This window comes from Chiloscyllium punctatum, chromosome 15 (genome assembly GCF_047496795.1).
Source record: "Chiloscyllium punctatum isolate Juve2018m chromosome 15, sChiPun1.3, whole genome shotgun sequence".
NCBI lineage: Eukaryota > Metazoa > Chordata > Chondrichthyes > Orectolobiformes > Hemiscylliidae > Chiloscyllium > Chiloscyllium punctatum.
This window is the reverse complement of record NC_092753.1, coordinates 7,014,268-7,041,736: the sequence shown is the minus strand read 5'-3', so window position 1 is coordinate 7,041,736 and position 27,469 is coordinate 7,014,268. Positions and strand designations below refer to the sequence as shown.

The 27,469-nt window shown below is 40.2% G+C and overlaps 1 protein-coding gene across 1 annotated transcript in view; it reads right to left on the bottom strand.

Moving 5' to 3' along the window:
* Positions 1–27,469, bottom strand: part of cab39l (calcium binding protein 39-like) — a 77,840-nt gene that overhangs the window by 44,143 nt on the left and 6,228 nt on the right. Inside the window, exon 2 of the mRNA XM_072584552.1 lies at positions 10,486–10,622. Within this exon, the coding sequence (XP_072440653.1) occupies positions 10,486–10,593 (108 nt within the window). The 5' untranslated portion in view covers positions 10,594–10,622. The remainder of the gene's footprint in view (positions 1–10,485; positions 10,623–27,469) is intronic.

Genomic DNA, 27,469 nt, shown 5'->3' with positions numbered 1-27,469 from the left:
GGCAGAAGTAGCACCAGATATACCTAAATAATGAGGTATCGACCTAGTGAAGCTACAAAGGATTACGTGCATGCCATACTACGTGATCCCACAATAAAACAAATCCTGGCACATCCAGTAGTGAATGGCTGTGGATCGTTCAACAACTCACTGGAAGAAGTTCAATAAATATCTCTATTCTCAATGATGAGGGAGCTTTGCACATTAGTGCAAAAGAGAAGGAGACATAATTTGCATCCATCTTGACTTTCATCAGTGGCCATTGCTAATGCATATGCCAGTCTATAGCCAATTCAAATCATTCCACATATTATCAAAAAAATGGCTGAAGGCATTGGGTACTGCAATATCTATGTTTCTGACAACAGATTTGTGCTCCAGAACTAGCCATGTCCCTGCAGAAGAGCTGTTCCAGAATAACTATAACATTAACACCTGCTTGACAACATAGAAAATGCATGTCTAGTTCTCAAATATCAGGCCAAATACCACTCAGCCAATTACAACTTATTTAATCTACTCTTAATCATCATCCAAGTGATAGAAAAGTGGCTGACAGTGATATCAAGCTACTCTTACTCAGCAATAACCTACTTACTGATCTTCAATTTGGGTTCCACAAAGGTCACTCAGCTGTTAAAACCTTAGCCCAAACATGGATAAAAAAGCTGAACTTCAGAGGTGAAGTGAGAGTGACTGCTGTTGACATCAGACATCACTTGCCTCAGTGTGGCAGTAAGGCACCTGAGCAAGTCTGAAGTCTGAGGAAATCAAGGTTGGTTACACCGATTGCAGTCATACCTGGCTAAGTGGAATATGGCTGTGATTGGTGGAGCTCGATCATCTCAGTCCAGGACACCAATGTAGGAGTTCTTCAGCCCAACCATCTTTAACTAAGACCTTCCAAGTCGGATGATACTCCGTATCGGTCACCATGCCTCAGCGACTGAAGTAGTCTGTGTCCATATGTGGCAAGACCTGGACAACATTTAGGCTTCGGCTGATAATTGGCAAATAACATTTGTACACACAAATGTCACACAATGACCATCTCCAGCAAGAGAACTTAACCACCTCCCTTTGAAATCCAATAATATCACTATCACCGAAACCGCTATCAACATCCTGAACAGAAATGGATGTGGACTTGCCATATAAATACAGTGGCTTTAAGAATGGGTCAGAGACTGTGAAGTAATTAGTAACTTACCACCCAACTGCCCACAACCTACCTAACATCTTCAAAATAGTAATTGGAAGTGAGATGCAATAACCCCCATTTCTCTGGATGAATCGAATTCCACTCAACATTCAGGAAGCTCAACATGGTTCATGACAAAACAGCCCACCTCAACCCCATCCTACACTTTCAACTTGCACACTCTCAACACGACCAAAAAGAAAGGCCCAAATGACCATAGTGCTGCCCTCTCAGAGAGAAAGAGAGAGACAGCGAGATGATTGATGGTGGTTTAACCCAAAGGTCACCATGCCTCAGGCGAGGGGGAGAGGTTGAACAGGTGAGGCCTGCATGATCTCAGTCAATACAAGATTTGAACATGGACTAACATCACATCTCAAACCAATTATTTGGCCAACTGAGCAAACCAGCTATTGACAAGATGCATTCCTGCAACTTACCAAGGCTACCTGAACAACACTTTTCAAACCTGCAACTTCCATCACCTAAAAAGACAAGGATAGCTGATGAATGGAAAAACCATCATCAGCAAATTCCCCCTCCATATCACACATTAAGCAAACTTTAGACAGTAATTGCCTGTAACTGGCCCAAGTAAAAATCTTGGAACTCCCTTCATAACAGCTCATGGGCTGCAGTGGTTCACCACCATCTTCAAGGACAATTAGGAATGAGCACCAAATGCTGTCTGGGCCAGTGGCATCCACATTCCTCAAACACATTTTTTAAAATGTATTCTTCCATGGGATGCTGACATCGCTAGCAAGACCAGATTTGTTGCCCTGTTCCAAGTGTTCTAGAACTAAATGCCTTGATAATCCACTCAGAGTTCATTTAAGAGTTAACCATTCTGCTGTGAGTCTGCAATCACATGTAGGCCAAATCAGAGAAGGATGCCCAATTTCCTTCTCTGAAGAACATTAGTGAAGCACATGAGTTTTTAAGACAATGCTTTCATAGTCACCATTACGGATTCTAGATTTTAATTTGAGCTATTTTTATTCCTTCAATTTAAATTCCTTTTGCTATGATGGAAACATGCCACACATGTCCTCCAGAACAGGTTCCAGTGCTCCAGCGATTGAAAGCTGTTGCCACGTCCAATTTTTAGTACGTAACTCAATTCCACTGAATCTCTCTTTGAATGCTCAGTTTTTCAAACCACGTGAAACAACTATGCCTTTTGCTGTTTCGGTGCCTCCAATGGAGATCAGTTTCTTCACCTCCAATACAACCTTTCATACAACTCAAATCATTGACAAAATGTTTGGCTACCCACAGTAATACATATGACCGTGTTTTTTTGTAGTGAAATATTTTGGGATGATCCTCTACATAAGGCACTGTAGTTGTTGTTTATATCTCTGAACCAAACTTGAGACAGATTGACTGACATTAACATATTCCTAATTTTCTGATGATAGCACTCAGTTTTCAAAACTGATTTATTTGAGTTATCAGTCCTTGTATATCATATGGGAATCAATTAGTGGGGAGTGGGCCTAAATTCAGGAAATAAACCTACAGTCTGCAGAAACAAGACCTTAAAGTATATTTTTAAAATAGCCTTCAAATGTTTTATTTAATTTTAAATATTATTCATCCATTGATTTACAATGCAGTGCTAATTCAACACAGGGTAGCATTATATTCAAGCAGGCTTTCTTGGCCAATAATCTCACCAGTTTAAAATGACATCTCAATTGTGGGGGATACTAGTGCTTTCTTCTGTCCATCCTTCACAATTGTTTGTTCCTAAATTCCAGCCTTAAAGATGATCACACAAGACTCTTGAAGCTTTATTTCTAAGTCTTTAACAACCAACATAAATTATTTTAAGTGACAGCAACCAGCTTTAATATCTGAGGCCAAACGATTCCAGATGAAAGAGAAACTACCTGTAATTTTTACAATTTAAAAAAAAATGTTTGGGTGTTACTTCCTTAAAAATTACTCAACAGTACTATTAGCATTTTGAACTAAATAGTGGTCAGTTTCCCATGGTGCAGAATAAATGCTAGTTATCAATGTCCTATCAGACAAATGTAAATGGATATGTGATTGCACATATACATGCTATTTTAAACAAGAATATGTAAAAGGACAAAGAAGAGCTAAGACACACCCAAAACAGAAGCTACTTTAGGTTCATTATATGAAGCTGACCAAGCTCTCAAGTTTTGTCCTGTTGCAATATTACAGAAGGAACGTGAAAACAAGAAAATTTTGCCTACAATCAAGTAATTTGATTATAAAAATCATGTGTTGATTCAATCACAGGTCCATGATCCTGTGTCAATCCAAAAACCAGAAATATAACTCTAAACTACAGCAAAATCTGAGGTAGTTGACACAAAAAAGCACATTTTTCAGCATACACAAACTCTCACACACCCTTTTGACAACATCTGCAATATTTCATTCTCTCTCTTAATAGAGTTTACCCCACCCAAATAAACTTTCCATGCCCAAACCACTACCTTGGCTTAATGCCATGTCACCCTCCCAAAGCCTCTTGGCAATTTTTTGTTGAAATCTCTTTTCCATTTTCATCTTCTCACCTGTAAATAGAATGACTAATCTGCAAACTTCACCCTTAAATTCCTACTCCTCTTTATCCCAACCCTATCATTTCTCTTTGATTTTACCACCCTGACCCAATGTCCCGTAGTCCCAGCCAGATTAAGCTAAAAATGTCAATGACAAGACCATTTTCAATTATTTCCAATCTTTCCTTTTCATAATTTCTGGCTCATCTCTAATCTCTGTATTCACAACTTTTACTATAGAAGGGATTGGGGTTGGAGTGGAGAGGAAGAAATTTACATAAACACAACTTTCTCACAAGCACAACCACTCATGTCCAACTCCTTGTCACTTAGCCCAACACAAAATTGTTGAATCCATTGTTCCACTAAAGATCTGCGTTGCTTCAGTCATCATTGCTCAAGGGCGTTCTTGCATCTTCTGATCCCTGTCACTAACCTTTGTGATGCACACCATATAGTCATAGACGTTGGGGTACACAAGTTTCACAATTCACTGGCAAAATATAGTCGATGCTGAAAAGTTAAAGTAAAAAGAACTGAAAATGGTGGGAAGATTCAGCTAGCATTTGCAGAGAAACACTGTTCTTTCTTCACTGATGCTGCCTGATCTTCTGAATATTATGTCATTTATTCCCTGGCAAATCGAACTTCAAGTATTGTCATTTCTGTCACTCTACTGGCAAGTTATAGAAGACTCCATGATCAGACATATATAGCATGAAACTTCTTTGTTACAGATTACATTCTTTGATGTCCTGCTCCTGTCTTTCCCTCTTTTGATGCCAAATGTGAGGAGCTAATTAATTATATAGACATAGAGTCAGAGATCCATGCTGACCAGATATCCTAACCTAATCTACACTTGCTACACTTGGCCCATATCCCTCTAAACCATTACTATTCATATACTCATCCAGATGTCTTTTAAATGTACCCACCTCCATCACTTCCTCTGTCAGCTCATTCTACACATGCATTACCCTCTGCATGAAAAAGTTGCCCATTAGGTCCCTTTAAAAAATCTTTCCCCTCTTACCCTAAACCTATGCCCTCTAGTTCTGGAATCCCCCACAAAGGAGTCCTGGGAAAAGACCTTGTCTATTTATCCTATCCATGACCCTCATGATTTTACAAACCTCAAGGTCACCCCTCAGCCTCCAATACTCAGGGAAAACAAGTACAGCATTTAAAAAGGCATCTGGATGGGTATATGAATAGGAAGAGTTTCGAGGGATATCGGCCAAGTGTTGGCAAATGGGAATAGAGAAGGCTAGGATATCTTGTCAGCATGGACGAGTTAGACTGAAGGGTCTGTTTCTGTGCTGTACATCTCTATGTTGGGGATTTATCCACCTTTATGCATTTTATGACATCCAGCACCTCTTCCTCTATAATATGGATTTTCTTTCAAGATGTCATTATCTATTTCCCCACATTCTGTATTTTCCATGTCCTTCTTCACAATAAACACTGATGCAAAATACTTTTTTAGTATCTCCCCCATTCTCTGCAGTTCCACACATAGGCTGCCTTGCTTATACTTGAGGGGTCCTATTCTCTCCAAAATTATGTTTTTGTCCTTAATATATTTGTAAAATCCCTTTGGATTCTCCTTAACCCTATTTGCCAAAGATATCTCATATCCCCTTCTTGCCTCCTGATTTTCCTCTTACATCCACTCCTACTGTCTTTATTCTCTTTGAAGGATTCACTCTGCTGTCTATACCTGACATATGGTTCCTTCTTTTTTTTAATCAAAACTTCAATTTCTCTTATCATCCAGCATTCCCTATACCTACCATCCTTGTCTTTCACCCTAATAGGAACATACTCTCTCTGGACTCTCATTATCTCATATTTGAAGGTTTCCCATTACCAGCCGTCCCTTCAACTGTGAACATCCGCCACCAGCCAACTTTTGAAAGTTGTGCCTAATACTGTCAAAATTAGCCTTCCTCCAATTTAGAACTTCAACTTTTAGATCTGGCCTATCCTTTATCATCACTATTTTAAGACTAATAAAATTATGGTCACTGTCCCCAAGTGATATCCCAGTCACCTGCCCTCCCTTATCTATCAAGAATAGGTCATGTTTTGCACCTTCTCTAGGAGATACATCCACATACTGATTCACTATTTTGTCTCCAAAAAGGCATCAGATTGAGGGAAGGATTGACTCTGCCAAACACCCCCATAACTGTCTTCTTAAAAAGCCATTGTTTTGCTAAATATTCTACTTCCCAATCTTAGCTTTACTCCTTTGAAAGAAACTGTAATTACCCTTCCTCCAAAAGCAGTCAACCTGTGACTTATACAAAATTTGAGATTATGATGGGGCTTTAAATGGTAGATGTGGAGGAGTCTAGGTAATGTTTTTTTTGGTGGGGGAACGATTTAAAGCAGAGATGAAGCTACATTGTTTCTTCTCAGAGAGGCACAAGTATTCCAAGCTGTTAATAGCATCACAACAGCTAAGTTACTTCTCTTCAACCTTTTGGCATTGGTGACTCATACATCATCTTCCAGCACTTATGATCCATCAGTGCTTCCATTGATTCCATCCCCATCTGTCCCAACACAGCCAATGACACTAAACACATTTAACTACCACAAAGTACAGGGCATTGGTTAGGCCACTATTGGAATATTGCATGCAGTTCTGGTCTCCTTCCTACCGGATGTTATGAAACTTGAAAGGGTTCAGAAAAGATTTACAAGGATGCTGCCAGGGTTGGAGGATTTGAGCTATAGGGAGAGGCTGAATAGGCTGGAACTGTTTTCCCTGGAGCATCGGAGGCTAAGGGGTGACCTTATAGAGGTTTATAAATTTATGAGAGGTATGGATAGGATAGGGCAAAGTCTTTTCCCTGGGGTGGGGGAGTCCAGAACTAGAGGGCATAGGTTGAGGGTGAGAAGGGAAAGATATAAAAAGGGCCTAAGGGGCAACTTTTTTATGCAGAGGATGGTGCATGTATAGAATGAGCTGCCAGAGGAAACGATGGAGGCTGGTACAATTACAGCATTTAAAAGGCATCTGGATGGGTATTTGAATATGTAGGGTTTAGAGGGATATGGGCCACGTGCTGAAAAATGGGACTAGATTAGGTGAGGATTACTGGTCGGCATGGATGAGTTGGACCGAAGGGTCTGTTTCCGTGCTGTACATCTCTGACTATATGACTCTAACAAGCAGCATCAGTTGCAGAGGCAACTTATAACATTGCACAGCAGACAGGAGGCTATGTTGCCACTCTGCAGGCATCAACTCTCATTCTTAAACATCTAGCCTATGTTTGAATCCAGGCCCTCAACAGTTAAAAATCAGCCACCTTGCTGTCTGCAATGGTCTCACAAGCCACCCAGTTGTATAAATCAGGCAGAATACCCAAATCCACACAATGTACAAATGCAAATCTTCAGATTTATCACATGATGCCACAACTTAGGGTCTCCTTTACATTTAGTCTCCTAACAGGAAGCTAAATATTATTATTTCACTGACTTAGTACAAGTCAATTTCTACTTGACAGAGGACAAATTTGGTGGCAAAACCTTTGTGATTACATACACAGGTTCCCATTAAAATTACCAGTCGTGCACAATTCAGTAGTGTAGAGGTTTAGGATTTATTCTCTGAAAAACAGTTTTTAAAACTACAAAAGACATAACATTTCAAACTGAATTTGTGAATACAATGATTTTACTGCAACCTGTTGTTTTTCAGTTGTCATATTCTGTTATTCAAACAAATCCTTTTGTTGCTGTTTATATGGTTAAATATACTCCGAACATACTGCAGCTAATAAATCATTTTGATACCCAGCCTGTTACTGTATTATGACGTCTTTCTGCCACCTTTACTACAGTCTTTCAGCTGTGTGGTGGTGGCGGGTGGAGGAGGGGTGGGGGGGGTGGGGGGGATGTGGATGGAATCAACCTGAAACATTAACTCTGTTTCTCTCTCCATGGATGATGATTGTCTCCTGCACTTAAGTTTTTATTTCAGATTTTCTGCATCCACAATTGCTTTGCTAGTTTCAGAACTTGAGTACTACGTTTTAAGAGAAACTTCATATACAATTAATTCTCTTCATGGAAAATTTTGCACATTGAAAGACTGCAAAATATCTTTATTTTTATTCCATATGATTACAGAAGTCATTAACAAAAGCCATCTAATTCTACTAATTAAGTTACTAATTCACTTTAACAGGTCTACAAAGGAACTACTCAGCTAACTGCACCCATTCATGTTTACGTTCATTTACCCCTTTGACAGGACATTAGTCTCAGTACTTAAAATGATCTAGAAAAAGTTGTTGTCCCACCTAAAAACATACCAGTGAATCAATATTTAAAATGCCAGCAACAGATGATTGAAGGAAAACTAACCGAAAAGATTTTAAATTTAAAATAGATAGAAATATACTAGCCTAAAAGTCTGGGAAAAGTAGGAGCTGCTCCTTAGATACCAGTCAATTCTGCTATAACACATGTTGTTTCAACACAATTGAAGACTTTGGACCATTCTTTGTAGAACGCGAACTTTCCTTCCATGTATTGGATGTAATGGGTTTCCAGCCCTATTAGTTTAAATGGCACTACTATTTCACAATTTTCTTATAACACAAGAATGGAACTATCAGAACCAACAGTACACAAGAATAGATGACTCCCTGGCCCCACCGTTTTCAAGTAACTTTTGTCACCATTTTAAATTCCCCCTGAGAAAAAAAACAATTTCTCAAGCAAAAGGCAGGTTGAGAAAGGGATGTACACAATGCATTCAAATATTGTTCTTGAACCTGCTGCTGGGAACCGGGTCTGACAAGAATAGGAACTCAATGCACGATCAGTTCGAAGAATTGAATTTTTATCTTCACACAGTCTGTTAATATTATTAATATCTCGGCCTGTATAAAGGACCAAAGCAACCGATTTTCAGTTTTTGTTGAACAAGGATGGAATTTCAGAAGTCAATCACTGAATTATCAGTAAGGAACAAAAATAAATTCCCCAAATTTCATGTAATAAAACTTGATTAGGCCTTCAAAAAAAATGCATCCATAGATATCACTTCAAATGCTAAAAGTAAAACTTGAAATTAGTTTCAATTATCTGAATAAATGAGGACAATACGTGGTTAGCAGTTTAGCTGCAAAGTGACATGTAATTTTAGGTCCTTTCGACCTTCATGAGCTAAAACAATCATGTTCAGATACACAATTTTACAAGAATAGCAAGACAGAAAATTTCATACATCAGTAATCCCGATCTCAAACTCTAAACAAATGCAGAACTGTTGACACGATCCAAAGATCTAACTGACCTTCCACCTGAGTAGCGGGTCTTTCATCACAGAGGACAAGTTGATTTCCTCAACAAGAAATCAGAGGAACTGAGAGATCAACTCATTCTACCCTTATTTTATCACCAACAATATATCTGCAAAGCTGTGTCTTATGCGGTGTATGAATGTGTAAGAATTAAGGAGTACACAGTAGCTTAGGTATTAACTGATTTTGGCACTTGTTTAAAGAATTTGTTTAAAGATTTAGTTTGTTCTTAACAAAAGTTATTTTTGTGTTGATTGTAGAAACCTGGTGAAAGTTGTTTTGGTCTAGATAATAGCAATAAAGTTAAATAATGTGCCATTTTGAGGATTAATTAAGACATGTATACGGTGGTACAGTTCATGGAATACTGGGACTCAATTTCCATTGCACTCTTCTCAGGGTCACAATAGTGGCAATGCGAGTTGATTAGTTCAGTTAACTGAGTTACTGGCTTGTGTTGCAAAACGAGGGTTAAGATCACCATGACACTCCTGCCTTGTCAACCTTGCCTCTCACTCTCAGGTCTAACTAATCACCAACTCTCTCTAATGAGAGCATAGTGTAATGGTCCTCCGGGACTAAGGCAACTATGACCAATACCTGCAATTTTCAAGATTGAATACAGAGCCAACAGACTTGACTGGTTTGGATTACAGTCTAGGAGAAAGTGAGGACGGCAGGTCGGCAAAGTGCAGAATTACAATGTAGACTTGTTTAAATATTCAGCTATTTTTGACATATCAGACGTTAGTGATGACCAAAAAAACTTAATAGCCAGTCATTTATTAACTTGATATATGTTTGCCTTATTTGCTCATTTGAACCATGGGCGGCACGGTGGCACAGTGGTTAGCACTGCTGCCTCACAGCGCCAGAGATCCGGGTTCAATTCCCACCTCAGGTGACTGACTGTGTGGAGCTTGCACGTTCTCCCCGTGTCTGCGTGGGTTTCCTCTGGGTGCTCCGGTTTCCTTCCACAGTCCAAAGATGTGCAGGTTAGGTGAATTGGCCATGCTAAATTGCCCGTAGTGTTAGGTAAGGGGTAAATGTAGGGGAATGGGTGGATTGCGCTTCGACGGGGCGGTGTGGACTTGTTGGGCCGAAGGGTCTGTTTCCACACTGTAAGTAATTTAATCTAATCTTAAAGCAACTCGCTGGAAAAGCACTATATAGTACAAGTTCTTTTCTTCCATGAAACCTGAACAAAATATTTTAAAACCTGACATAAAAACATGCCTAATTATTCAATTCTAGAATATTGGTACTTTGATAATGACATGACAAGGATACTGGAAAATTTCTTTTGTCAGCTTTCAAGTACACAACTGTTGTTTTTTCACTCATGCATAGAGCAACATTACTCCCACATGACAACACCTTTTCAAGCAACATTGCATACCTTTTCAGCCTTTTTGTCGGAAATATCCTGCTTCTCCAGCATTGCCATATTCTCTTTGAGATTTTTCACGATGTCTGCTGGACTTTTGTGTGATTTGAACAGTGGCATTTTTGTTTGCTTAATTTTCCCCGGTTCACCTGCAAATAAACAAATTGAAAAGTAAGAAACAAATCAGTGTCACATTTTATAGTATTTCATAAGCCAAGATTTTATTATCAGTAGTTTCCATAAACTGCAGACTGTGATTAAGGTCATATGCACCAAGAAGCAACTTTAAAATTACACACACGTAATTAGAATTTATCCTTTCTCAACACCTATCAAAATTCTTCTGTGTCGTACTCATTGCAAAATATGGTCTTCAAGCCAATGGATCAGTTAGCTAATTAAAACCTCCCATTCTTTAGCCCCAACTAATGACTTCAATCATCTAAGTTATGAAAGTTATGCAAGAACTACCAGAAATATGCCAATGCAGATCTGAAAAGGCATCACCTCTCACTGAGGTAATACCACTCACTGAGGAATCAAGTCTCACTATTCCGAGAGTCTGCAGTGACGTGAAACTAAATAAACCTCCAAATTGCCCAATTCTACCTATCTAATTCAGGCTAAGAAAATATGCAAACCATATTTGTTTGTCAACAAGATAAGAGGTATTTATTCTAATCAAACTGTTTTAAATCAATGGCAAGAAAGAAACCTGATTCGCTAACTTTTAAGTCTATGACTTAACTGTATCCCTTTTATAAAAATCCCATACAGACACAAACACATGCAAAGGTACATGATATAGTTAAAAATCAGACAACACCAGGTTATAGTCCAACAGATTTATTTGGAAGCACTAGTTTTTGAAGCACTGCTTCTTCATCAGGTGGTTGTGGAGCAGAATCATAAGGCACAGAATTTATAGCAACAGAATTGCAGTGTCATGGAATGTAATATTAAACAAGTTGAGCTTAAGTCTTTCACCTTTTAGAATGATCATGTTAATTTTGGTTCCTTCATATGTAAATCCCAGAACTTTTTTAAAAAGTTACATTCTCAAGATAGCTTTAACAATAGATGCCATCTCAGCTCACATAATGCATTGAAGGTATGAAGTTAAGGTCTGACTGTGTCCCAATGTTAGGTCAGCCTGATTATATTTCTATAGTGGGATTTACAGAATCGGACATGGATTTATGCAGTTTTGAGCAAAATAAAATGTAATTCCGCAAGTATAAATTCACCCCACAAACTTACGTACGTGTGCGTGCAGAGGAGACCAAGTGACTGCAAGTGTCTGAGAGAGTGTGTGCGCACGTGTGTGTGCCTGTAGTGGGGTATAAGTCTGTGAGAGGGTGCGTGTGTCGGTGTGAATATGGGGGGGGTGGGGGGCGGCGAGGTGGTGGCGGGTCCAAGTGCGAGTGTATGAGAGAGGGTCTGTGTAAGTGTGTGGGTCTGTAAGAGAACTTGTGTGCACGCTTGCATGTGAGAGAGTGTGTATAGTGCAGTGGGGTCACCTGGAGCAGTTGAGGCCATCCCCACAGGTACTGAACTTGGCTATCAGCCTCTGCTCAGCCACTCTGCGTAGTTGCCTATCTTGAAGTCTATCTTGGACGATGGTCACCCGAAGGTCCGAGGCAGTGTGTCCCGGACCGCTGAAGTATTCTCTAACTGGAAGGGAACACTCCTGGCTTGTTATTGTTGTGCGGTGTCCATTCATCTGCTACTGTAGCCTCTGCTTGGTTTCCCCAATGTACCATGCCTCAGGGCATCCCCACCTGCAGCATATAAGATAGACAACATTGGCCGAGTCACATGAGTACCTGCCGCATACATGGGAGGTGCCCCCACGTGTAATGGTGGTATCCAAGTTGACACCGACATGTCTTGCAGCGTCTGCCGTGACAAGGTTGTATGGTGATGTCCTGAAGGCCGGGAAGTCTGCTGCGAACAATGATCTGTCTGAGGTTTGGTGGTTGTTTAAAGACAAGATTTGGAGGCGTGGGGAAGATCTTGGCGAGATGCTCATCCTCATCGTGTTGTTGGCTGTGAAGAACATGACGTAGTTTTTCAGCTCCCAGAAAGTACTAGACAACAAAGGGTAACCGGTCTCCTGAGGAGATCATTACACTTTCTCACTGTGGCATGTTGGAACTCACAGGGGACCATCCTTCAAGGCGGACTTCAGAACAGACAACAATGCAAACTGGCCAAGCAGAGGCTGATATCCAAGTTCAGAACCCTTGAGGATGGCCTCAACCAGGAACCTTGGTTCATGTCTACTACAGGTGACCCCACTTTATATATTCTCTGCACACACACTCATGCAGACCCTCCCTCATACAGAAGCTCTCTCTCATACTCACACTTACATCCACACATGCACCCACTCACAGAAGTATACCCAATTACACTCTTTCACACACCCCCCCCCCCCCCCACATGAAGACCTGAACCCAGCAGGGGGGGTCCTCTCAGTGCTGCAATTGGGTCAATAAACACACCTGTAAATGACTCTTTGTCAATCACACAATCATGCTCCATGTCTGACTATGAACAATGTATATAAACCCTATGCAAACTCTAAGTCATCAGATTCTTTTGATGGTCAAGTAGTACTCATACTTCCAGGCTGATCAGAGTCTACCAACCCAGCCGTACCAAAGAATAAACAATTGCCTGTGTGACTGACAAAGAGTTGTTTACAGGTATGTTTATTGACCGATCAGGGAACCGAGACCCCCTGGGGGGGTTCAGATCTTCAGTCTGTGGTTTCTTGTTTTTGTCTGGTTCAGTGAAATTTAACAATGCAGAAGCCATTTTGTGCAGCTCCTTCAGCCATTTTATCCTACATCCCAGGTGCCCACATCTTCACATACACACACCCACATGCTCACACTCTCTGTCTCCCCTGCACGCACACATACATAAAAGTTTGTGGGGTGAATTTGTACTTGCAGAATTCCATTTTATTTTGCTCAAACACTGTATAAATCTATGTAGGACTCTGTAAATCCCACTCTAGAAATAAAACCAGTTTGAACACTGGGACACAGTCAGACCTTAACTTCACACCTTTGATGCATTAGGTGAGCTGAGATGGCATCTATTGTTAAAGCTATCTTTAGAATGTAACTTTAAAAAAGTTCTGGAATTTACATATGAAGGAACTGAAACTAACATGATTATTCTAAAAGGTGAAAGACTTAAACTAAACCTGTTTAATATTACATTCCACGACACTGCAATCCCGCTGCTATAAATTCTGTGTCTTATGATTCTGCTCCACAACCACCTGATGAAGACGCAGCGCTTCAAAAGCTAGTGCTTCCAAATACACCTGTTGGACTATAACCTGGTGTTGCCTGATTTTTAATTTTGTCCACCCCGGTCAAACACAGGCACCTCAACATCATGATATAGGTATTGTACGGAGTAGAAAACCAAAAAGCAGCAGTTCTGATCACAGGCACCAAAATGTTTTTTTCTTTTGCATCCTTCAGATTCTTTGTTATGAGATGAGGTTGTTTACATAACAATGCTGTCTTTCATTCATTGGTTAAGAATCTGCTCCTTTCAGTATCTTAAAGTGTGTGTTCTCTTTATCCTTTCGATGGGCAATTTACAGAGAGCATTTTATGACAAAATGGTGAATGAGAAGAGCTCTTGAGATTTTTTGTAACTTTTCCACTTAAGAGAGTAGCAAGAGATTGAGGTGCTTTCTCCTTGCAAACTAGGTGTTTCTCCAAATACAGGGATGTAATTACTTTTCCAAGAACCAATCAAGTGGTTTACCATTCTGAGCCTTCTAATCCCACAAGAATGGCCAACTGAAAAAGAAAACCAAGGACTAACTCTAGTCAAAATTGTCCTGAATACATGCACAAAGCCAACGAGTTCAGCATTCTCTCCCTTCTGTTTTAATAAGGCAACATTGTAGTTATAAATTGCAATATGTTCCAGTAACTAGATTCAATACTGCAATATCTTCCAGTTTCCCTGTTTAAATGCAGCATCTCCATCCCTTTTCTCATCCACACAATCCCAAAAATAAGTGATCTTTACAAAGGGGAACATCAGAATTAATCACAGAATTCAACTCTCAGTAGGGACACAAAAATGTTCATTACAACTCATCCTAATAATGCAATGGATAGCCCTTGAAGGGACAGACTTGAAAGAGTATTAGGTCCACGCATTTCAAAAGCATTCTGACAGGGTTTTTTTTATAAATTGTAATGCATTGTCATAGAAATGCTATTATGTCTCACTTGAAATCACATGCTCTCAACCAGAGAAAAAGCAAGAGCTTTTAGTCCAAAAGGTAGCCATTCTTTCCAACTCATGTCAAGATGTGTGACAGGTCATTAGAAAGGGAATGGCAAGGAACTTAAACTTATCAACAAAATGCTGAGATGAGAGATGAGACACAGCTGGCTTTCAAACTGCCAGTACAGGTATAGCCTAATGTTTCAAGTGTTGATAAAGGTGCTGCGTAAGTCATTGTTTCCTTTCCATGCAAAAACAAAAATGCCTATCAGAAGGATGTTGTGAAACTTGAAAGGGTTCAGAAAGGATTTTCAAGGATGTTGCCAGAGTTGGAGGGTTTGATTTATAGGGAGAGGCTAACTAGGCTGGGACTGTTTTCCCTGGAGCGTCGGAGGCCGATATTATATGGGTTTATAAAATCATGAGGGGCATGGATAGGATACATAGTCAAGGTCTTTTCTCTGGGGTGGGGAGTCCAGAACTAGAGGACATTAAGTTTAGGGTGAGAGGGGAAAGATATAAAAGAGACCTAAGGGGCAATGTTTTTTTACACAGAGGGTGGTACGTGTATGGAATGAGCTGCTAGAGGAAGTGGTGGAGGCTGGTATAGTTACAACATTCAAAAAGGCATCTGGATGAGTCGATGAATATGAAGGGTTTAAAGGGATATGGGCCAAGTTCTGCAAAATGGAACTAGATTAGGTTAAGATATCTAGTCGGCATAGACCAGTAGGACCGAAGGGTCTGTTTCCGTGCTGTACATCTCTATGACTCTATGTAGCTAGTAAGGTAAACTCATATTTTTGACACTTTAAGCTATGACTGTGAAGCCAGATATTAGATCATGTGCCTTCATATCCATAGTTCAGATGTTGTTGAAATTCTGCAAAGTGCTCCTAAAGGTAAAACTGCTGTTCAATGGGGAATTCATGCTGCACTCAAGAGGACAGAGGCAAAAATTCTCATATTCCAGCAAGCTGCAATGCTCATAATGTCTCTTGTCAAGATGTCTATGTTCTGCTGGAGACAGTGAGGACTGCAGATGCCAGAGTCAATAGATGTGAGACTGGAAAAGCACAGCAGGTCAGACAGCATCCAAGGAGCAGGAAAGTCAATCTTCCAGGCTGAAACCCTTCGTCAGGACTGGGGAGGGGGGAGGGAACCCATAAGTATATGGAGGGATCAGGGTGGGACTAAGGGAAAGGTAGGTGAGATGGTGATGGGTGGATGCAGGAAGGGGAGTATTGTGATTAGTCATCAGAAGGGTGGAGGGGACAGGTCAATAAGATGATGGACAGGTTAGGTTAGATCAGGGAGGCGAGGAAGAGGGTTGGAGCTATCTTGAAGCTGGCGAAGTCAATGTTGAAGCCATTGGGCTGTAAGCTTCCCAGGCGAAATATAAGGTGTGGTTCCTCCAGTTTCCATTTGGCCTGTGACAAAATGGTTGGCAACTGGAAGGTTGGGTTGGTTGATGGGTGCAGAGTGCAGATGCTCTACAAACTAGTCCTCAAGTCTGCATTTAGTCTCCCCAATATAAAGGTGACCACGTCAGGAGCAACGATGCAATAGATGAGATTGGATGAAGTGCAGGTGAATCTCTGTCAGATCTGCATACATCAACCAACCCAATCTTTCAGTTGCAATCCATTTTAATTCCCCTCCCACTCCCCTGGTAACATCTCCATCCTTGTCCACCTCCACTATCAGTGAGGCCAAATGGAAACTGGAGGAACACCAGCTTATTTTTCGCCTGGGAAGCTCAATGCCCGATGGCTTTAACATCAACTTTACCAGTTTCAAAATCCCTCCTCCCCCAGCCTTACCCACATCTAGCACCACCTCTCTTCCTCGCCTCCCTGACCTGTCCATCTTGCTACTCACCTACCCCCTCCACCCTTCCCACCAGGGCAGCATGCCTCACAGCACCAGGGACCCTGGTTCGATTCCTGCCTCAGGCGACTGTCTGTGTGGAGTTTGCAGATTCTCCCAGTGTCTGTGTGTGTTTCCTCTGGGTGCTCCAGTTTCCTCCCACAGTTGAAAGATTTGCAGATTAGGTGAATTGGCCTTACTAAATTGCCCATATAGTGTTCAGGGATGTATAGATTAGGTGCATGAGTCGGGGATAAATGTAAGGGAATGGGTCTGAGTGGGATACTCTTCGGAGGGTCGGTGTGGACTTGTTGGGCCGAAGGACCTGTTTCCACACAATAGGGATTTGAATTCTAATTCACAACAACCTCCTAACTGCATCCACTCAACCTTCCCCAGCCCCATCCCCTCCCTCTATATATTTTGGGTCACCCTGCCCCTCTCCAGTCCTGATGAAGGGTTAGGACCTGAAACGTTGACTTTCCAGCTCCTCAGATGTTATCGGACTTGCTATGCTTTTCCAGCTTCACATCTATTGACTCCATGTCCAACTATTCTCTTAGTACTACTTGGATTTTAGATATTGCCCTCTATCTGGAAGGAAAGGGTTTAAATCAGACATTCCATAATGTTGTATTACTTAGCTTTTGATTTCTCTTTTTATTAAAGTAATATTTAGTGCCAGACTTTTCTTATAAAGCAAGGAATGTAAATTAATTTAGGTGAAGGAATACTTTCTCATAACTGGAGCAACTTCAATGGTTAAAAATTCAAAATTGACTCAGTACGAATGTTACAGAAAGAATGTTAGAAATGTTTTATCATATCACAGAATTCATAGAACATCATGCAGATCAAAGCAATATTCTTTGAAATGATTCAAATGTACTTTATCAAATATGGACACCAATGTGACATTTAAAAATTAACTTCATTGCAGTTAAGATAATTCATGAGAAGACAGTTGAAACAAACAATCTGATAGGAAAACCAGGCGATATGATTCACCACTAACCCTGAAAAAAAGATATGGATGTGTCATAGAGGATTGGCAACAAGCAAAGATAGCAAATGCATCGCATTAGTGGTTGTGGGTGGTGTTCAAGAGCGAAACAATTGTTACTAGGGCTGGTGAGAAGTGAAAATGAACTATTTCCCTTCAAGAGTGGTCATCTTTTTAAAACTGTTTTTAAGCAGGTGATTATAAATGAGTATTTTTGAAGCTCAATTCATTCCTTGTTTTTTGTATGGTGATCAAAATCTGAAACATGATAGGTTTGTGAACATAAAAGTTTAATATTTTCATTGTAAATGTTGTACTCAATTTAAATTAATTCACAGAAAGGTTGGGTTTGGGGAGAGGGGGGTGGTCACAGACTGGGCCAGCATTTATTGCCCATTCCCAATTGCCGACAGGACAGTTACGAGTCAACCACATTGCTGTGTGGTCTGGAGCGACCTGTAAGTCAGACCAGGTATGAGCGGCAGCTTCCTTTCCCTAAAGGACATTAATAAACCAGGTGTTTTTTTTTGCTGATAATCAAAACATCAGTTCATAAGATAAAGGAGTAGAATTCTGTCATTTGGCCCATCAAGTCTGCTCTGCCATTCAATCATGGCTGATATGCCCTCACCCCCATTTTCCGGTCTTCACCCCGTAATCCTTCAACCCATTACCAATTTTTAAAAATCTATCTAACTCCCTATTAAGTTTACTCACTGTCCCAGCATCCACCACATTTTGGGGTAGCGAATTCCACAGATTCATGGTTGTCATTAGACTCTTATTTCCAAATTATTATTCAATCAAATTCCACCATCTGCCATGATGGGATTTGAACTGAGATACCCAGAACATCACCTGGATCTCTGGATTATTCTTCTAGTGATAATACCAACTGACCATCACCTACGTTTAAAGAAATGGAAAATCCAACACTGCTCATACTCAGTTTCTTTATCCACACACCCTGCTACTATGATGAGACGAAAGAATGAAATAAAGCTTTTACTTGTTTTAAGGAATTTGAATTTTGATATTTTTCAAAGTATTGTATACCACTATTATGAAAGTGTTCAGATGCAATGACACAGAACAGTTCAAATAAGGCAGACGTTGAAGCAATGGTCAGTTTAATACTGAACAAAGGACATCCCAAAGATTACATTGCAGAAAACCAATAATTAGCTGATAATTCTTCAGATGAAAAGAATTTCCTTTAGAAGCAGGAGATGGGTATGAAATAGCTTGAATATAAAATGTAAAATAAATTTAAATGTAAAAAGTACCCAAGTAAAAACAAATCATAATAAAAGCAATAAAATGGAAGCACTCCTTAAAATTTACATTGCCTCAGAAGTCCATTCAATCTTGATCTTTAATTCACTGGCCAAACTAGTCAGACCTTCAATGGTTTCCACTGTTCAAAACCCAAAGAGATGAAATTCTGTTTCATCTCCCCTATTGCTTTTGTGAAATCCATGTTATCCACGATAATTGTCACTTGCTGCCCTCAACTTTATTCACAGCAAACTTTTGATCACCCAATTCTCTTTCCTGGTCCCTATTTTGGGTGAGATTATAAACGGTTCTTTGTTTCTTCAGTTTCAATTCTTCAATCCCACCTCTTGCATTAAAAACAGAAATCGTTGAATCTTCTGTCCTTGAAAACTACTACACCATTTCAAGCTCCCATTTCTCAGTCTTTGAATGCAGTTTCACCTCCCAAGTCCATGCAATTTCATGTCTGAATCCTTCTAAATCAAGTTCCTAATCTGGCCATAACACTGAAAGAACACTTATCAAAGTCATAAATGACATTCCTGATTATTGCAAATAATTATTCTTCTCATCCTCTCAGCAGCCTTTCACATGTCTGACAGTGTGCCTCTGTCATCCAGCTGAATTAACAGCCCATACTTGGCTCCGATCTTATTAACCAAATCACAGCAAGTGATTTACCTGCAATAGTTTATCTTCAGACTTCTGTCACCACTGATATGCTCTACTTGGCCTTATGGTTTTTCTTGACCCCATGTTCCCTCTGAATATACATTCTGATGACACTCAGTTCTACTTCATCTCCAGTCTCTAAACTGTCAGACTTTTATCCAGCATGTGAGCAGAAAATTTCTTCAGACTAAATCTGGGAAAGACCAAAGCCTCTGCCTTCAGTTCTTACCAGTAACTGTTTCCTAAATGTCAATTCCATTCCTTTTCCCTGGCAATTCTAACAGGTTGAATAAAAGTGTTTGCAATATTGGTGTCACATTTCATCCTAATATGAACTTCTGAATACATACCCATGTCAACACGACGGTCCCCTTTTTCCACCTTCACAACATGGCTCAACTCCATTCCTGCAGAAAATCTTACATATGCCTTCATTATCTCGAGATCTAACCACTCCAACAAGGTACTTGGCAGCCTCCCGCATTGTACCATCCATACACTTGAAATCATCCAAACATTGGCCACATGTCCTAAGGTGCACTAAATCCTAGTCACTTGCCATCTCTCTGCTCAATGAGATGGGTTGCTGCCTGGTGCAATGTCTCTATTTTAAAACTGTCATGCTAGTTTTCAAATCCTTTCAATTCCCATCGTTATAAAATTGCCTCCAGTCCCAAAATTCTTTGCGAACCTACTTCCAATTCTGACTTCTTGAAATCCCAAATTTTAACTATTGAGTACTATGTTTTCCTCTGCCAAGAATATAAACTTGGGAACTTCTCCTCTAATCATCTTAAGTTCACCATAAAATCCACCTCCATATATCCTGAAATCTCTATGTGGAGAAAGTGAGGACTGCAGATGCTGGAGGTCAGAGTCAAGTGTGATACTGGAAAGACACAGCAGGTCAGGCAGCATCCGAGGAGCAGGAGCATCGATATTTCATCAGGAATGAGGCTTGTGGGCCAGGGGGCTGAGAGATAAATGGGAGGGGGTGGGGGAAGGAGGTAGCTGAGAATGCAATAGGTAGATGAAGGTGGGGAAGAAGGTGATAGGTTGAAGAGGAGGGTGAAGCAGACATATGGGAAAGGCGATAGACAGGTCAACAGGGCGGTGCCAAACTGGAGGCTTGGGACTGGGATAATGTGGAGGGAGGGGAAATGAGGAAACTGGTGTTCTTCCTCCAAGCGTCAGGTGATAAGGGTTTAGCGATGGAAGCTGCCCAGGACCTGCATGTCATTGGCGAAGAGGGAGTTAAGTGTTCAGCTCCGGGGTGGTGGGGCTGGTTGGTGCGGGTGTCCCAAAAATGTTCTCCGAAACGATCTGCAAGTTGGCACTCTGTCTCCCCATGTACAGGAGACCACATCGGGCGGAACGGATACAGTAGATGACATTGGTGGAGATACAGGTAAATTTCTGTCAGATGTGGAAGAATCCTTCGGGGACTTAGAGATGAAGGGGGAGGTGTGGGTGCAGGTTTTGCACTTCCTGCGGTGGGAGGAGAAGGTGCCAGGAGTGAGGTGTGGATCTGACGAGGGAGTCGCGGAGGAAATGGTCGCTCCCGAATGCTGATAGGTATGGGGAGGGAAATATGTCCCTGGTGTTGGAGTCTGCTTGTAGGTGGTAGAAGTGGTGAAGGATGATGCGACGCTACAGCGGTTGGTTAGGTGGAAGGTGAGGACCAGCAGTTCTGACCTTGTGTTGGGAGGGGTGGGGTTCAAGGGCAGAGGTGCGTGAAGTGGAGGAAATGTACTGGAGGGCATTGTTGACCATGTGAGAGGGGAAATTGCGATCTTTGAAGAAGGAGGACATCTTGAAAAGGAGGCCATCCCCTCATTATATCCATCGTAATCACTGAAATAACTTTGTTTCTAATCAGTAAAGCTACTCCACCTCCTTTGTGGTTTTTCCTGTCTATTCTTCATGGAAGCTGTTTGTGGTGTTCAAAAGAATCCCTACGGTGTGGAAACAGGCCATTTGGCCCAACAAGTCCACACTGACCCTCCGATCCCACCCAGACCCATTCCCCTATCCTATTTACTGTAAGTTTCCCCTAACTAATGCATCTCGCCTACACATCCCTTAACATTTTAGGCAATTTCGCATAGCCAATCTGCCTAACCTGCACATCTTTGGACTGTGGGAGGAAACTGGAGCACCAGGAGAAGACCCACACAGACAAGGGCAGAATGTGCAAACTCCACACTGACAGTTGCCAGAGGCTGGAATCGAACCCAGACCCTGGCACTGTGAGGCAAAAGTGCTAACCACTCTATAACCTTGTATATTTAGATCCTAACCCCAACTGTCCTGCAACATGGCTACTATATCATAATCTCTCATTTCAATTTGTGCCTGCAGCTCATTTAATTTGTTCCTTATACTCCATGCATTCATAATTAGAACTTTTTGTTTGACAATGCTCCTGTTAAGCATCTTAAGATGTTTTATTTTCAAGGTTTTGTATAAATGTAATTTGTTGCTGCTGTAAAATTAAATAGCTTACAGGTCAGAGAAGTGAGAGGAGAAAGTGGGTGTGGGTTAGGAAGAGATGTCAAAAAAACAGCAAAAGTTGGGCAAGTTCATTCAAACTAATCTTCACCTGCAAATCTTACAATTCTCTGCACTGCATCCAATGCAATAATCACTTTAAACAGGTTTGTATCTGTAATTTCCCTCACAGCAAATCATGACTTTGATCTGGATTACAACACAGATATAGAACAGGAGTACTGCAATTCCTTTCTAACACAAAGAATTTTTTAACTCTGAGGATATGAGTCAGCCCATCCTTGCTCAGTACTCTGTACAAGTTACAGAATACTACTGAGACCAATTATCTTCCCCCTCATCTACTGAACAGAGAGTATAACAGACAGAGAGAACATTTTGAAGTGGGGAAAGACAAAAAAAAACAAGAAAAGCTGAACAATATTTTCAGATTTCTGGAAACTGATAGTTATGATGTTTTCTTTATCTATGATCAATTAACTTGCTACCATCCCCAGAGGGATTGAACATGGTCAGATACATTTGAATTCCTGGTGACTCAAAGAATTACAAGACAAGATTTCACACAAACTTTTAAAGTAGTAAACAAGCTAAAATAAATGGTGATTAAACATTACTTAGTCGTCAAATACTGTAATACACAGAAAAAATAGTGTATTTGCATTTTAACACTTGAAATTCTTTGCTACTTTCACACATGCCAGATTCTCAACAGAATTACAATCTTTACAGGAACCAGTCCAAAGTTACTCCCAACTTCCAAAAGATTCACTTTTATTTGTTTGACCGAGTTTAACATCCTGTGACCCAAGGCCAATTCCCTGAATCTTCCGAGAGATAAATCCCATATATACATCTAGTACATGGCCTACTCTGGCAACATCTTCCCTTGACCTCTTCCAGTGTGCTTCGCTGTCAAGAATTCCATCTTTTTGACGAGAGGTCTCCCTTTTTGCATTCAGCTTTGTAGCTAACAGAGAAAAGAATCCTTTTCTTTCTGCTGACTGCAGCAGCTACTGGATAGACAGAGACACAAGGACAGAAGTTACTTTCCTCGAGCTGCCCCGAGTCTCACAGAACAAAAACAAATTTTTGGTTTTTGTTGCCAGGTGTTAAAACTGGTACATACATTTCAACTGCCATTGACTGGCCTCTGTCCTATAATACTGGATTAGTGGTGCTGGAAGAGCACAGCAGTTCAGGCAGCATCCAACGAGCAGCGAAATCAACGTTTCGGGCAAAAGCCCTTCATCAGGAGTATACTCTGTCCTATAATAACCAGGCCACACCAGCAGCTGGACATATCATCTCTTTGCATTAATTTTAACTCAAGGTCAAATGTAAAGAGAAAATTTAAAATCATGTTATGAAATTCTCTTGTTTACAACATATTCAAATGATTAAAGTTTAAAATAGTAAATATGTAGAGAGTCTCTAGTAATACGCAATTAGATCATTGTCCTCAAGCAGACTTTAAAACATATCGTTGCACAGAACACAGATGTTCCACTTTTCATCTGTGCTTTGTTTGACAGGAATACTTTGATATTAGCAATAGCCCTGAAAGTTGGAAGATGTTCCATTCCACAGCTGAACACAAACAATGGTTAAACAAGCTTGGTACAAAAATCTCAAACACTTCATGAAGTCCAACATGCTAAGAATAGAGTATTTTTAATTTGTACTTGGTTTAAAAAGTCATTCACAAACTGTAGTTAGTTTCGGATAGTGAATTGTTCAATGTCTAATGTGGGAAATCTTAAATGATCTCATTAAAAGGCATAACTAACTACAGTTAAACTTCACCAATTATAACAACAGAAACATTGAAGCAGTAGAAATGGCAAAAAGCCATCAAACTTGTTTAAAAGATTGTACACTTTAATATTCTGCACTCTTCATCACTCAACTTGTATTATCTGGAGTGGTATAAAATTCAAGTCTGGGTTGGAAGTTAGAAGTGAGTGAAAAAAAAATCAACATTTTCCAAGATGTTTTCTTTTCTGATCGAAATTCTCAAATCATCAGTTGTCAAAGTTAACTTCACAATTGGAACTCTCAATCTCTAGCGCATAACTACCACAATTTCCCCACTGTGATTATGTAGCTGTTTTCCCATTTTCAAAATGTTCCGTCGGCATTTCTCCCACACCAAATTTTAGGCTTAGAATTCAATTCTCTGATGCTGTGCCAATTTTCTTTTGGATCAGACAGACAGTTAATCCAGAGATTACTTTTGTGGTCTGCTCCTTAATTTAGCTTGTGGAACAAATTGCTCAACAACTGAACTCTCCCCTGATCCATCACAGAGTCCAAAGGTCAAACTATTGCTCAAACTCTAATTTGAAGTTCCTCAAACTACAATCACTGCAGATCTGGTAGCTGTGCATCATCTTGGTATCCATCAGCTCCTACATGCCACACTTGTGGCTTATCATCTGCCATTCCATCTCTATTGCAGGTCAATTGACTAATGAGAGTTTTTAGTTTTCAAGTATAGCTCTATGATTAGCAATGCAACAAAATAATTTATAGTGCTCTACCTAGACAGGACTGGAATACTCAGAATTGTGCCAAAATGTCCCCAGATAGTCAAACTATTTACATTTAAATGGGAGGTTAGACTAAATGCAATAGGTTGTTATTTAATAATAAATAAATAACATCACAAGTACAAATCAAAAACCAAATTCAAGATGTTAGCCACCTTAAAACTTAAAGTGAGCAAATGAGCACGAGCAATAGCAGAAACACTGCAGCAAGTTTACGACAGAAATGTGTTGATGTGGAAATATGGTGACATGTTGAAGTGGCAGACAATGAGAAGCTCAGGGTTATTGTGACAGTCAGAGTGCTGGTCATCTGTAAAGTGATCACCCAGTCTGCGTTTCTTCACCCCAATGTAAAGAAGACCATATAGTCAGCAATGAATACAGTAGACTACATTGAATGAATTGCAGGTAAGTCACTGCTCCATCTGGAAGGTATGTATGGGGCCTTGAATAACGAGGTGGTAGGTGGTAAATGGACAGGTGTTGAAACCTTCTGAAATTACAAGGGAAGGTGTCATGGGAGTGTAGAGAGGTGTTGGGAATGGAGGAGGAATGGACCAGAGCATCTCAGAGGGAACAGTCCCTGTAGAGTGCTGACAGAAAAAGGAAGGGGAATGTGTGTCTGATCATGGCATTCCACTGGAGGTGATGGAAATGGCAGCTTACAATTCTTTGTATGTGGATGGTAGTGGGGTGGTACGTGAAGACCAGGACTGGAATCAAGATTTTCCCCACATTCATTGGAATCTGACTTGTACAGAATTACAAGCAGCTTTGATCATAATAAAGTGGGTCCCTTGGCAGGATAGAAATTTAAGAGGAATTTGTACATCTTTTAAATAAATGGCTGGATGGAGACCTGGACATACACATTTGAACTGCTGTCATAAAGTATATTACACAGGTTAAATTTCAACAAACAACAAATACTAGAGCAGCTGAAAAGGCCAAACCTCAAATACTTTTTGTTGGTTCGGACAAAGGGTAGCACTGTTACTGGTGTATGGGTAACCGTTAAAACTTCTACTGGACCTTATGAAATTTGAAATTAGAAACAATTTTGTAAATTATTTGGAGAGTAATCCACGGAGGAAAGAGGGAAAAAAAAACGATCAAGTATATCATGTTAACACATTCATGAGACACTATGACGGACAGTATTGTCAGAACATAGTGTATTTAAAATGGTGAATGAAATGTTCTTATTGTCAGTATAATATTGAAATAATTATAGGAAGAAATTCTGATAGAAAATAAAAATACCGCTAAAACGAGGCATCTCTTTTCATGTTTTTCTTTGTGTGGAGGTGTGATAAAGGTTTACTTTACATTATCATTGGCAATTTGGATTTTCCAGTAGAGAACAATGGATTTTTGGTTTCGGTTCTGTGAAAGTAACCTTTTTTTAAAAAATGAAAGATCAGAAAGTTATTTAGAGCAGTGAACCAACTACATGATTTACAAGAAAACAAATGATTTCAGTCAAGTGACCACCAACATAGCTGTGGCATTAACTGATGAATTGCTTACAATGTATAATTTTATGACCTACAGAAAAACAGACAGGGCTATTCATAGTTTTGAGCTCAATTCAGGAAAACAGTTGCAACCTACCAGAAGGGCAGTGTTTTTTTTTAAAGTTGTATTGAAATCTTAAAAATGGAAATATATAGTTTGTAGAATCTCCACGCTGAGAGTTTGTAGCTGTCTCCTGGCTGTAAGAATCAAAAAGAAATACAGGCCCTCAGAACTGGAAATAATCAATGAAGTAAGGAAGTGAAGATAGGTTCACTGGGATTGAACAAAGGATATTGTTGGAGAAAAATGGTTGAATCTTTTTGCTGGATGTTAAGATTTTTTCTAAACTGCTTTAATAAGTTTCTTACACACAAATGCTGCATATGTTCTTTTGCAAAGAACACTGGCAACCTTCTGTGAATATGTTCAGTGACTAACAATAATTAAGATGAAAAAAAATTTATGATCCATCAAGCGAGGCTTCACTCTGCACATTTGTCCAGGATTACAATGATCTGGGATCATAACACTAAGTATAAAACAAATCAAACTCGGGTAAATCCTGTACCATTGAGAAATTCATTTTCACCATTGTTAACAGAGTAATACTAGCAGAAACCTGGATACAAATTCTTTGCTTATCTTCTTAGCAAATAATTTCCCTTGCACTTAACCGAGTTAAGAGGGCCATAAACGCTACAATTCTAGGAAGACTTGTAGTGCATCATCTTTAACACATAAAGACCTTCTGTAGAACATAACAAATCTCGGGAAAAATGTGATTTTTGAAAGTGTGAAACCATCACCTTTGCACTCCATCTAAAAAATAGCCAAATTTAATCCATCGAAAAAAAAATCAGTCTTTCCAACTCTTTGGTAGATTTTGGGTAAGGCACACAAAGAATCAAAATATGTCCTTTCAGCAAAAATTCCTCAGCAACCAAGATCAACAGGCTTTTAGTTCAGCAGATTAAACTTCTGTTCCACCACCGAACTCACCAGATAGCCTCCTCCTTCAAAGACCACAATTTCCCCTCCCATGTGGTCGATGATGCTTTCCAGCACGTCATCTACTTCCTACACCTCCGCCCTCAAACCCCATCCTTTCCACCCGCAACAAGGACAGAATCCCCCGGTCTTCACTTTCCACCCCCTTTACCTCCACCATGGACACGTGGGTTCTGGGCCTCCTCCATTGCCATACCCTAATCGACACCTGGAGAAAGAACGCATCATCTTCCGCCTTGGGACCCTCCAACCACACGATATCAGTGTGGATTTCACCAGTTTCCCCATTTCCCCTCCCCCCACCTTATCCCAG